The following is a 13040-nucleotide window of genomic DNA, read 5'->3' as shown; positions in this document are numbered from 1 at the left end:
CGGCGCGTCGGGCGCGGGGTCGTAGCGCGGCGGCGCCGGTTCCGTCGCGGGCTCGACGGCCGGCGCGGACGGCCGAGAAAAGAACGTGTTCTTCGTCGGTGTTCTTAGGGACAGGCGCGGCCGCGAAAAGAGCGCGCCGTCGACGAAGCTTTCGAAGAGGGTGGCCACGTAGGCCAGGTAGGCCATGCCGAGCGCGTACGGCCGCATTTTCTTTCTTAGAACAAGCGCGGAGTCTACGTTGCGAACCACGCACCGAACGGCTTGTCGACCACCGATGAGACGTCAAGGTTCGCCAACGCTGCTGCACCGTCAGCTGATTGAGCGCTTGTGGCAAGAACTTGATTTCACCCCGCGGGAGCGACATCCCACGCCGCTCGAGGATGCGCTAGGCGCGCGGCAAGCTGTAGCGCAGGAGCCGCAGCGCAGGAGCCGCAGGAACCAGATAGGAACCGCGCTGACCGCAGCAACAAAAAGCAAAAGGCCCAACAACATGGACCGCTCCCTCTTCCACAGCCCGAAGACGCTGCTGGACCGGCTGCGCAACCGGAGCCCGCCGACGGTGGACGACCCCGCCCACGCCCACCACCTCGTCTACGCCTGCGGCTACAACGCCACGGGCCAGCTCGGCTGCGGCGACCGCGAGTCGCGCGTCGTGCCCTGGCGCGTGCGCACGAGCCGACTGGGCAAGGGCCGCGTCGACGGCGTCGCGTGCGGCACTGTGTGGAAATCAAATCTTCAACCCGAATTCAATGTGCGCGTATGCGAATGTTTTGACACGAGCACTTCCGCCGTGCTTCGAGAACTCGCTAAGAGCAATCGATTCGTCCAAAAATCAGCCGAATCGACTTCGATTTGACCGAGCTAGAGAATTCTCAAGTTTGGCCCCGACGTCCCAGCTCACTGGTTGATTTGCACACAGGTGCGGCAGCAGCTACAGCGTCGTCGTCGTCGCGGGCCAGGTCGCGTCCTGCGGCAAGAACGTCCACGGCCAGCTCGGCCACGGCGGGCGCGACGAGGAGACGGCGCCGCGGGTCGTCGAGGGCCTGCGGGGCGTGCGGGTCGTCGCCGTCGCCGCGCGCGGCGCGCACACGCTCGCGCTCGACGACCGGGGCCGCGTCTACAGCTGGGGCCGCGGCGACGAGGGCCAGCTCGGCCACGGCGCCTTCGAGGCCGTGCCCCACCCGCGGCGGATTGCCCGATTGCCGACGTCCGTCGTCGCCGTCGGCGCGGGCCGCACGCATTCGCTCGCGTTGGACGCGGACGGCGCGGTCTACTCCTGGGGCTGCGGCGACGACGGCGCGCTGGGCCACGGCGACCGCCGGCGCCAGCTCGCGCCCAGGGCCGTCGAGTTCTTCAAGACGCGGCCCGCGGCGGCGGTCAGCTGCGGGTCGCGGCACAACGCCGTCGTGACGGCCGACGGCGCGCTCGTGACCTGGGGCTGGGCGGCCTACGGCCAGTGCGGCGCGTCCGCCGGCGGCGACGGCCTGCGGCCCGCGGAGGTCCCGCTGCCCGGCGACGGCGGCGCGGAGTGCGTCCTGGCGGCGTGCGGCTACCGCCACACGCTCTGCGCGACGCGGCACGCGTCCGGCGACGCGATCTGGGCCTTCGGGTGGAACGCCTACGGCCAGTGCGGCGGGTCGACGTGCTCCGCGGCGGCGCCGCGCCGCGTCGGCGGGAAATTTCTAGGATCGCAGGAGGGGGGCGACGGCGCGGTCGTCGAGGCGCTGTCCGCGGCTGTGCCGAATTCAAATCTTCAACTCGACTTCAATGTGAGCGTACGCGACAGTTTCGACAAAATATCTTCGGTTGTGCTTCGAGAACTCGACGAGAGCAATCGATCCGTCCAAAAATCAGCCGAATCGACTTCGATTTGACCGAGCTCGAGAATTCTCAAGTTTGGTCAGGACCACCCAAACCAGTGGTTGAATTCGGCACAGGTCCGCGGGCGGCCGCCACTCCGTGTGCTGCGTGCGGCTCCCCGGCGGGGGCACGGCGACCTACGCCTGGGGCCGCGGCGACGACGGCCAGCTCGGGAGCGGGGATCGGAGGGACCGGCGCGCGAACCCGCGCGTCGCGGCGACGGCCGCGCGCGTCAACTCCGTGGGGCAGCGGCCGCTGCGGGGCCTGGCGTGCGGCTGGGCGCACACGGTCTTCGTGGTCGACGCGCCGCCGTCGAGTCTGCTGGAGACGCCCCCCCGCGCGCTGCTGCCGCGGACGCCGCCGGCGCCCGGGCTCCGGGCGCCGCGCGCGGCGGCGTTCGCGCGCGTGGCCTTTAGCCGCGGCGACGTCGACGGCGTCTGCGGCCAGCTGTTGGGCACGGTGCTGTCCCTCGTCGTGATCCAGAAGCGGACCGTCGCCGTGAGCGGCCTGTCGCCCGCGTTCGTGTCGGGCACGCTGCTGCCGGGCTGCGCGGTCGCGACGGCTGTCGGCAACGTCTTCTTCGCGCTCATGGCGCTGGCCGTCGGGCCCAACGCGACGGCCCAGCCCCAGGGCGTGTCCGCCGTGCTGCTCGCCGTCATCCTCTCCCAGGTCGTCGCGCCCGAGAAAGCGTCGCGCGGCGACGCGGTCTCTTCCTACGAGGCCGCGCTCTTCGTCGCGTCGCTCGTCGGGTTCCTCGAGCTGCTCATGGCGCCCTTCGTGGCCCAACTGAAGGCCTCCGTGCCGTCGGCGGCGCTCCACGCGTCCGTCGCGGGCCAGGCGCTCGTCGGGCTCACGATGGGCTTCGCGGGCGACGTCTTCGCGGCGCCCGCGGACGCGCTCGGGCCGCTGGTCGTGTGCTTCTGCTGCTACGGCGCCCAGGTGCGCCTCCCCTACAACGCGCCGGGCGGCGCCGGCGCCCTCGCGCTCGGCGCGCTGCTGGCGGCAGGGCAGGAAAAGAGAGCGAAATTCCCAACTTCAAAGGCTCCGATCTCGGCCGTTTTCCACTCGTTTCGGCTGATTTTTGGACGAGCGATCATCTCTCGGAACGGTCTCGAAGCATGGATGCTTTTTTCCGGAACGCGCGCGCGCGGAACACTCATGTTGAAGAGAACTTGAATCACCCTTTTCCTGCCCAGGTTGGCGGCGCCGCTCGGCGCCGTCTTCGGCGGCGACGCCGGCGGCGGCCGCGCGGCGGGCCCCGTGCCCTGGGCGACGCTGGCCGTCGTGTCGCCGCCGTCGCTGGGCGGGTTGCCCCACCTGGCGCGGGCCTACGCGTCGAGGGAGTCGCTCAAGTACGTGCCCGTCGCGATCCCGCTGGCGCCGACCGGGGCGGGAAAAGAGCGCGACATTCCCAAAGGCGCCTCTCTCGGCCGGTGTCCACTCGTTTCGGCTGATTTTTGGACGAGCGATCGTCTCTCGGAACGGTGCCGAAGCGTGAACGCTTTTTTCCGGAGCGCGCGCGCGCGGAACGCTCGCGTCGAATCACCCATTTCCCGCCCAGGCGCTGACGAACGTCTTCAACACGCTCGCGCAGGTCGAGGCCGCGAGGAACGTCGGCGACGCCTACTCGCCGACGCTCAGCGTCTGCTGCGACGCGCTGGCGACCGTGCTCGGCGCCGCGTGCGGCTGCCCGTTCCCGACCCAGGTCTTCGTGGGCCAGCCCGCGTTCAAGCAGATGGGCGCGCGCCACGGCTACATGCTCGGGTCGGGGTTCGTGGCGCTGGTCGTGGGCTGCTCGCCGCGGCTCATGGTCTGGGTCACGGCGGCGTTCCCGCTGGCCGCCGGCGCCGGGTTTCTGTTCTGGATCGGCCTCGCGGTGACGGCCTCCGCGTTCTCCCCGGCGTCGTCGGGCCTCCACAGCTCGCACTTCGCGTCCGCGGCGGCGACGGCCATGGGCCTCGTGCCCGTCATCGCCGCCTGGGGCACGCAGCTCGTGTCGTCGACGACGGCCGCCGCGGGCGCGGACGCGCGCCGGGTCTTCGGCGATCTGCAACGGGCGGGCGTCGACGCGTCGGGGCTGGCCGCGCTGGCCCAGGGGTCCCTGCTCTCGTCCGTGTCGCTCGCGGCGACGCTGGCGTCCGTGCTGGACCGCCACTTCGGCGCCGCGGCGCTCTGGAGCTTACTGAACGCGGCGCTCGCGGGTCTCGGGTTCATCCACGCGTACAGGATCGACCACGCGGCCGTCGTCGCGGACGTCGGCGGCCTCGTCTTCCTGCGCAACTCCAAGGCGCTCCAGGCCGCCGTGGGCTACCTCCTCGCCGCGGCGATCCTGCTCTGGTTCTCAGTGCGCGAGGACATCGAGCTCCGGCCCGACGCGCTCCGCCGGCGCCTGCTCCGGGTCCGCGACTTCTGCCTACCGAGGCGGCGCCGGCACCGCGGCGCGGGCGACGAGCGGTCGCCCCTCGTCGCCCAGCTCCCGAAGCCGTCGGCCCAGTTCCTGCCCATCCACGCCGCGCCGGAGCACGAAACCGCGCGCCCGCAATCGCGCGACGCCGCCGCGTCGCTGTGATCATGCACACGTTGTTTTTAGTCGACGCCGTAGTCGCGGGCGCTGCGCCAGTAGGCGAGGACGTGGGCGAAGACGTCGTCGGGCACGCGCGGGTCGAGGAAGAGGCGCTGGTAGGTGCGGTCGGTCGACGGCGCCGCGCGGCCGCGGCCCCGGAGGCGCGGCAGGTCGCGGCGGAGCGCGAGCAGCGCCGCGCGCGGCGCGAAGGCGTAGGCCCGCCAGCCGCCGGCCGCGGCGACGGCGGCGAGGAGCGCCGCGGCGTCCGCGCTGGCGTAGCGCCGCGCGATGCCCTCCGCGGTCTCGCCCTCGGAGCTTCGCGTCTCGGGCGCCGCGCCGTGCGTCATGAGCAGCTCGCACATCTTCGCGTCGTTCAGGCTCGCCGCGAGGTGCAGCGCCGTGAGCCCCACGGCCGTGCGGTCGCCGACGCGCGCGCCGGCCCCGAGCAGGAGCAGGGCCGCCTCGCGGCGCCGCCGCTTCGCCGCGCGGATCAACGGCGTCTCCAAGATCTGCGGCCGCCCGACGTGGACGTCCGCGCCGTGGCGGAGGAGCCAGCGCACGACCTTGCACCAGTTCCGCTCCGCGGCGTAGGACAGGCGCGTCTCGCCGTGCAGCACGAAGATGTTGAAGACGCTGTGCTGGAGGGCGTCGAGGTCTTTGCCTTCGTGGTAGGAGCGCATTGTCTCCTCTAAGAAGTCAGCTTCTCGCAGACGCTCCTCAACATTCAACCATCCATCCATGGCGTGACCAGTTCTACGCGTCGTCGATCTTCTCCACGACGAACATTGCGATGCCTACTTGGCTGGCCGGGAGGACGAGGAGAGGGGATGAGAGGCTCAGTTCTACGCGTCGTCCATCTTCTCCACGACGAACAATGCCATGCCGACTTGGCTGGACGAGGAGAGGTCTTCAAGTTCGGTTCAAAAATGGTTCAACGTCAGTTCAAGCGACCTATGTTGATGGTCGCGCGCAGGAAGAAGGCCGGGGACCTGTTCAAGGGGCCCGCGCATCCCGCGCTCTATAATAGCGCACCTTAGATGAAGAGCCGCCGGGGGCTCCGCCTCTGGTACACCGGCGCGGACCCCGGCGGCGTCGGGAACGCCTGGGCCGGCGGACCGAAGCCCCGCGGCACGGGCGGCGGCGGCGGCACGTCGATGAACTCGGTCCGCGGCGCGCTCGCCGGCGGCGGCGCGGGCCGCCGCCGGCTCGCGGGCGTCGCCGGCGCGGGCGCGCCGTCGTCCGAGGAGACGTCGTCGTCGTCGCCGAGGTAGAGCACGGGCGTCCGCTCGGGCTCGACGAACTTGCTCCGCTTGAACGACGTCCGCGCGCTCCGCGGCGGCGCCGGCGGCGGCTTCGGCGGCGGCGGCTTCGGCGGCGGCGGCTTCGGCGGTGACGGCTCCGGGGGCTCCGGCGCCTCCTCTTTCGCGTCCTCGCCCGCCTCGAGGACGTCGACGAGCGCCGGCGGCGGCGACGCGTCGTCGTCGTCGTCGTCGTAGGACGACGCGTCCTCGGACGCCTCCTCGGGGAGGAGCACGGGCTCGGCGACGTCCAGCGCCTTGAAGCTCCGGTCCTCGTCGTCCTCCGCCCGCCGCTTCGCCGCGTTCGCCGCCGCCGCGCGCAGCCCCGCGGCGACGCCCGCGCAAAAGCAGCACAGCGCGACGACCGCGAAGCACAGCAGGAAGGGGAACCAGGCCCAGTCGCCGCGCCGCACCCGGCGGATCACGACGCCCCAGAGGGGCCGCCCCGCGCGCCGTCGGGACCCGCGATGCGGCGCGGGCGTCGGCGCGACGGCGTCGCACGCCGCGACGTCCGTCGTGCCGACGAGCTGGCAGCTCAGCGTCAGCGTCGCGTTGCGCACGTCGTAGAAGGAGCCGCGCGAGATGGCGCCGCTGTCCGCGAGCGCCTCCGCCTGCGCCGTCATCGCCGCGTCGAAGTCGCCGTCGTACCGCGCCGAGAGCTCCGCCTCGAACTTGGCCGCGAGCCCGTCGGCGTCGCCCGCGGCGACGAGCGACAGGACCTCGTCGTCGTCGCCGTCGAAGGACGCGTCGTAGGTGACGCTGTAGCTGATGGCGACGGTCGCCGCGTCCTCGAGCCTGCGGCGGCGGCCGCCGCCGCAGCACGCGTGCACGTGGTCCGGCGGCACGCCGAGGTTGGACACCGCCTGGAGCTCGTCCACGCTCGCGGCCGCGTCCTGGCCGGCTTCGGTCATGATGTTGTAAAAGGCCGCGTCGCTCGCCTCGGCGCAGTCGACGAGGGTGGCCTCGAAGGACCCGTCGGAATAGGCCGCGTCCAGGGTCGCGACGACGGCGTCGAGCACGGCGTCCGCCGCCGCGCCGAGGTCCGCGCCGACGACGACCTCGAGGACGACCTCGAAGGTCCACACCGTGTGGACCTTGCCGTCGCTCGTCTCCCAGGCGTAGTGGTCGACGAACTGGTCCGTGGCGTTGATGTAGGACGACGTGACGTCGACGACGGTCTCCTCGACGCAGATCGTCGCCGCGGTCTCGCCCTTGAACGCGTCCGGGTTGAAGCCGTCGTGCTCGTTGAAGACGCAGCTCACGTTGTAGACGTAGAAGTAGATCGTCTCCAGGCTCGTGGGCGGGAACGTCATCGTCGGCGCGACGGTCGGCGCGGCGCTCGGGCACGACGTCGGGCCCGCGGTGGGCGGGTCGCTCTCCGAGAGCGACGGCGCGGACGTGGGGCTCGCAGAAGGACTGGGGGAAGGCGGCGAACTCGGGGAGCCCGTAGGCGTCGCGCTCGGAGACGACGACGGGCTCGCGCTCGGAGCCGCGGTCGTCGGCCCGGCCGAGGGCGTCGCGCTCGGAGACGACGACGGGCTCGCGCTCGGGGACGCGGTGGGCGCGCCGGAGGGCGCCGCGCTCGGGCACGACGACGGGCTCGCGCTCGGCGCCGAGGACGGCGAGGACGACGGCGCCGAGCTCGGAGACGACGACGGGCTCGCGCTCGGAGCCGCGGTCGTCGGAACGCTCGAGGGCGCCGGCGCGGGGATGGGGGTCGGTCCGGGGCTCGGAAGGTTCGAAGGCGTCGCGCTGGGAGCCGCGCTCGGAGACGACGACGAGCTCGCGCTCGGGGGCGCGGTGGGCGCGCCGGATGGCGCCGAGGACGGTGAGGACGACGGCGCCGCGCTCGGGGACGCGGTGGGCGCGCCGGATGGCGCCGAGGACGGCAAGGACGACGGCGCCGCGCTCGGAGACGACGACGGGCTCGCGCTCGGAGCCGCGGTCGTCGGCCGCGCGGACGTCGGCGGCAGCGACGTCGTCGGCGCGGTCGACGGCGCGGCCGTCGTCGGCGCGTCCGTGGGCGCGAACGAGGCCGTGGGCGCGACCGTCGGCGCGGGCGAGGCCGTCGGCGCGAGCGACGGCGGCTGCGTCTCGAAGGGATTCGTGTCCGTGGCGCAGTTGAACCCGTCGTTGCTTTCGAAGGGGTGGGCCGCGTGGACGAAGGCCAGCGACGCCGTCGCCGTGCCGCAGACCGCGTGGAGCTCCACGAGGAGGCCGTTGTTCCAGCAGTCCGCCGGGATCGTCAGCGGCAGACCGAGCGAGAAGCCGTAGCCGTCGTTGTCGCCGAAGACGACGAGGTCTTCGTCGGCGAGCTCGTAGCCGAACGCCGCGCCGAAGGTGACGTCGCCGTCGAAGGTGTAGTTCGACGCGCCGTAGTCGACGTCGCTGGCGAGCACGGCGTAGGCCTCCGGGTAGCGGCCGTCGCCGTCGAGGCGGACGACGACGAGCTCGAACGCGTGGCCCAACCCCAACAGATAGGTGCCCTGGACGCCGTCGTCGATGGCCTCCGCGACGCCGTTTCGCTCGACGAGCGGCGCGACGTCGCCGAGCGACTCGGAGAAGAGGTCCGGCGAGATGAGGAGCTCGTAGTCGTCGACGAACGTCGGGACGTCGCCGTGGACGTTTTCGACGAAGTAGAAGGCCTTCGTGTTCTTGCCCGGGCTCTTGGAGTAGTAGTAGGTCGTGCCGACCATGGCCGCCGCGTTCGGGTAGTCGTAGGCGAGCGTGCCGTTGAAGCACACGAAGCCGTCCGCGTCGAAGCGGCAGAGCCGGTCGTCGAAGGCCGCCATCGCGTACGCGTCGCCGCCGAGCTCGAGGAGCGCGGCCGCGTTGACGTTGCCGGCGAAGTAGTCGATCTCGAAGAGGTAGTCGTAGAAGTTGTCCAGGGGCACGTGCTTGATCACGGACGCGTGGGCCGCGTCGCCGCCGCGCTGGATCTGCACCGGGGCGCCGTCGGAGCAGTCGAACGGCGCGACGCCCGCGTCGGCCCAGCAGACCCGTTCGTAGCGGTCGACGCAGTTGATCGTCGGCGCGACCGTCGGCGCCTGGGTCCGGAGGTCCACGAGGGGGCAGTTCATGCCGTCGTTCGCCTCCGCGGCGTCCGCGGGGACCCGGTAGACGAGTTTGGCGGTCTCGTCGCAGGCGACGTGGTCGCCGTCGCCCGTGTTCCAGCAGTCGTCGGCGACGACGAGCGGGTACTGGATGACGAAGACGCCGAAGCCCGAGTTCTCGGAAGCGACGAGCACGGGCTTGCCGCTCGTCGCGTCGAGGTACGTCCACCTGCGTGGAAATCAAATCTTCAAGCTGACTTCAACGTGAGCGTAATCGAACGGTTTCGACGCAAGTTCTTCGGCTGTGCTTCGAGCACTCGACGGGAGCATTCGATTCGTCCAAAAATTAGCCGAATCGACGTCGATTTGACCGAGCTAGAGAGGTTTGAAGTTTTTGCCGGACAGGGCGTTCCACCGGTTGATTCCCACACAGACGTCCACGCGGCGCCGAAGCCGGCCGCGCTCTCGGCCCGGGACTCGTCGTCGAGCGCGTCCGGCGTCTCGCCGCCGAGGACCGCGTAGGCGGCGGGCGCGCCGCCGTCGTCGAGCTTCACGACGAGGACCTCGTAGGCGTAGCCGACGCCGACGAGGTACCGCGCGGCCTCGCCGTCGTCGACGACGACGACGCCGGCCTCGATCTCGTCGACGGGTGCGACGTCGAGGACCTTGCCCGCGAAGAGCGACGCGGAGATGAGAAAGGCCGGGTCGTCGTTGTGGAAGACGGGCGCGTCCGTGTGGATGTCCTCGACCCAGTAGAAGGACTCGGATCCCGCGTCGCCGGGGCTCTTCGAGTAGTAGAAGTTCGACCCCAGGACCGCGCCCGCGTTCGCCGTCGGGTAGGCGAGGTCGCCGCCGAAGCAGACGGCGTGCGCGGCGTCGAAGCGGCAGAGCCGCTCGTCCATGACGCCGAAGGGCACGTAGAGCGCCGCGTCCACGTCGTAGAAGAGGCCCACGGCGTTGATCTTGTCCTCGACGAAGGTCAGCTCGTAGAGCAAATCCAGGTTCCCCGTCGCGACGTCGATCTGGCCCACCTCGTAGTAGGTCGCGTCGCTCGCCTTCCAGACCTGGAGCGGCGCGTTCGAGGTCGAGCAGTCGAGCGACGCGACGCTCAGATCCGCCCAGCAGACGACGCCGTCGCAGGGCGTCGCCGTCGGCCGGTCCGTCCGCGTCGGCGCCGCCGTCGGCGGCTTCGTGACGAAGAAGTCGCCGAAGTCGGCGTCGGGGCAGTTGAGGCCGTCGCCCGACGCCGCGGCCGCGGCGCCGCGGCGCTCGACGGTCGCGGTCGACGAGTCGCACGCTTCGTGGTTGTTCGTCCCGTCGTTCCAGCAGTCGAAGCCCACGGTGATGGGGAGCCGCACCTCGTAGGCGCCCAAGCCGCCGTCGTCGACGAAGACCGCGCGCGCGTCGCCGGACTCGTCGGCGTAGGCGTGCGCGGCGCCGAACGCCGCGCCCGTCCCGTCGACGGTCCCGGGGACGACGGCGTAGTCCGCGGGCGCGCCGGCGGCATCGAGGCGGACGATCAACACCTGGAAGTCGGCGCCGAGGCCCAGGAGGTAGGCACCGCCCGCCTCGCCGTCGTTGACGAGCGTCGTCTCGTCGTCCGGCTCGACGACCGCGGCGAAGTCGCGCACGTCGAACAAGTCGTCGTCGACGGCGAAGGCCGTCGACGCGTGGAAGACGGGCGCGTCCGTGTGGATGGCTTCCACGTAGTAGAAGCGCTGGTCTTTCGCGTAGTAGTACGTCGTCGCGACGATCGCCGCGCCCGCGGCGCCCGATGCGTCGTCGCCGTCGAAGCAGACGGAGCCGCCGCCGTCGAAGCGGCAGAGGCGGCCGTCGAGCACGGCGAAGGGCACGTAGCCCGCGGTCCCGCCGTCGAAGAGCGCCGCGCCGACGGCGGACTCGACGACGTAGTCGACGGCGAACAAGGTCCCGTAGGCCTCGTCGTAGAACTGGAGCTCGCTCACGCCGGCCGCGGACGCGCGCAGCGGGCCCTCGGCCGCGCCGCAGTCGAGGGGCGCGACGGACCCGTCGGCCCAGCAGACGTCGGCGTCGCAGGCTTCCGGCGACGGCGCGGCCGTCGGCGCCGCCGTGTCGAACAGATCGAAGGCGGGGCAGTTCAGGCCGTCGCCGTCGTCCGACGCGTCCGCGTCGCCGCGCCGCACGACGTCGACGTCGTCGGCGTCGTCGCAGAAGTCGGCGTCGGCGTCCGCGAACCAGCAGCCGTCGGGGATCTCGATGGGGAGGACGACCTCGAAGAAGCCGTCGCCGTTCGACGCCGCAAAGAAGACCCGCGGGGCGCCGCCGTCGACGTAGGAGAACGCGCCGCCGAAGCCGCCGCCCGACTCGTCGTCCTCGTCGGGCTCGAAGCCCGCCCAGTCGACGTCGCCCGGCAGCACCGCGTACGTCGCCGGGCGGCGCTCCGTCGGGTGCAGCTTGACGACGAGCACGCGGAAGTCCGACGCGAGGCCGAAAAGATAATCCCCCGCGTCGTCGGACACGTAGCCGCCCGGGTCCTCGACGGCCGCGAGGTCGCCGATGGACCCGTCGAAGACGTCCTCGGCGACGGCCAAATACGTCTCCTCGAAAAACGGCTCGGCGGCGGTCACGGCGTCGACCCAATAGATCGCGCCGAATTCGCCGCCGAGGTCCTCGGCGTAGTAGAAGCGGTCCCCGACGACGGCCGCCGCGTCCGGCGACGACGCCAGCGACGCCGCGAAGCACGCCGCGCCGCTTTCCCCTATTCGGCAGAGCGCGCCGCCGACGGCTCCGAGGACGTAGTAGCCGAAGGACCCGCCGTCGAGGAGCGCGGCCGCGGTCACGTCGACGGCCACGGAAAAGCGGTCCTCGTAGGCGCCCGTGGCGACGTCGAGCGCGCCGAGCGCGTAGGCCGTGTACTCCTGGAGCGACGCGTCGAAGGTGCGGCGAAGCTGCAGCGGAGCCCCGTCGTCGCAGTCGTAGCCGCCCGTGCTCGCGTCGTCCCAGCAGACGTCGTCGACGCAGGGCCCCGGCGTCGGGAGCGGCGCCGGCAGGCCGCTCGTCGGCGGCGGCGACGGCGCGGCCGTGCTCGGCCGCGGCGACGGCGCGGCCGACGGCAGCGGCGACGGCGCCGGCGACGGCAGCGGCGACGGCGCGCGCGACGGCGCGGGCGACGGCGCGCCGCTCGGCAGCAGGCAGTCGAGGTCCTCGACGGCGAGGCACGCCGCCGCGTCGCCGGCGAGGCGGAACGCGTACGCGCCGTCGTCGAGGCACGCGACCGCCGACGTCGCGTCGGCCGTCAACAGCCCCGTCGCGAAGACGTCGTCGCGGTCGTCCGCGGCGGTCACGGCGTAGGGCAGCCCGGCGGCGTCGACGCTCCGGTCGAAGACGACCTCGAAGACGGCGCAGCGCTCCAGCAGGCGGCGGCCGCCGCGATAGGTCACGCGGTTGCGCGTGCGGTGGGAGACGGTGACGGCGGCCGCTGCGAGCGGCGCGAGCAGCCACAGCGCTGCTGCCAGGCCGCGAGGCCGTCGTCGCGGCGTCCAGGCTGCCGCTGCCGCCATGGCCGGCCGGGCTGGCAACCCAGCTCAGTGCGGCGGGTCCAGCATCATTACGGAGGAGCCGTTTTTGTCGACCAAGTTGACGTACGATTGCAGGTAAATTTACCAGGCTGAGGCAACGATCGAGGTGGGGACGCCCGAAGGCCAAACGGCCGCCGCGATGTCCGTCGCCTCCCTGAACCCGTCGGTCAAGGACCTGCGGCGCCTCGCGGAGCTGCGCGCCGCGCACGAGAGCTCGTTGGAGGCCGAGAAGGTCGCCGCCCAGCGGTCCGAGGTCCTCGAGGCCGCCCTCGCGGACCGCGACGAGCGCATCGGGCACCTGGAGGCCCAGCTCGTCGACGACGACGGCCTGGACGAGGCCGTGCGGTCGCTGGAGGCGCGCCTCTCCGCCGCGCTCCGGGACCGCGACGCGTCCGCGGCCGCGGCCGCCGCCGACGAGGAGGACGCGAAACTCCGCGGCGCCGAGGCGGCGGCCGCGCGCGCGCGCCTCGCCGAGAGCCGCGTGCGCGCGGCCACGTTCCGCGAGCGCCTCGGCGCCGTCGCCGCCGCGCTCGACGCCGGCGAGCGGCGCCGCGCGGCCGCCGCGCACGGCCGCGACGCGGACGCGTCCGCCCGGGCCGCGGCGGTCGCGGACGCGCAGCGCGAGTGCCGCGGCGCGCGCGCGACGTGCGCGCGCCTCGGCGAGGAGAACGCGGGCCTGCGGCGCGACCTCGCCGCGGACCGGCGCGCG

The 13040-nt window shown here is 72.3% G+C and overlaps 1 protein-coding gene across 1 annotated transcript; it reads left to right on the top strand.

Moving 5' to 3' along the window:
* Positions 1-490: 490 nt before the first annotated feature.
* AURANDRAFT_71888 (hypothetical protein) lies at positions 491-5314 on the top strand (the record flags this gene model as incomplete). Its single annotated transcript, XM_009040053.1, has 5 exons — positions 491-708; positions 920-1726; positions 1938-2927; positions 3057-3216; positions 3422-5314. 5 exons carry the CDS (start codon positions 491-493, stop codon positions 4427-4429), a joined length of 3183 nt encoding a protein of 1060 aa, XP_009038301.1.
* Between the last annotated feature and the right edge of the window lie 7726 nt (positions 5315-13040).

The sequence above is a fragment of the Aureococcus anophagefferens genome, assembly GCF_000186865.1.
Source record: "Aureococcus anophagefferens unplaced genomic scaffold AURANscaffold_13, whole genome shotgun sequence".
In the NCBI taxonomy this organism is placed as follows: domain Eukaryota; class Pelagophyceae; order Pelagomonadales; family Pelagomonadaceae; genus Aureococcus; species Aureococcus anophagefferens.
This window is presented reverse-complemented; position numbering and strand designations above follow the sequence as displayed.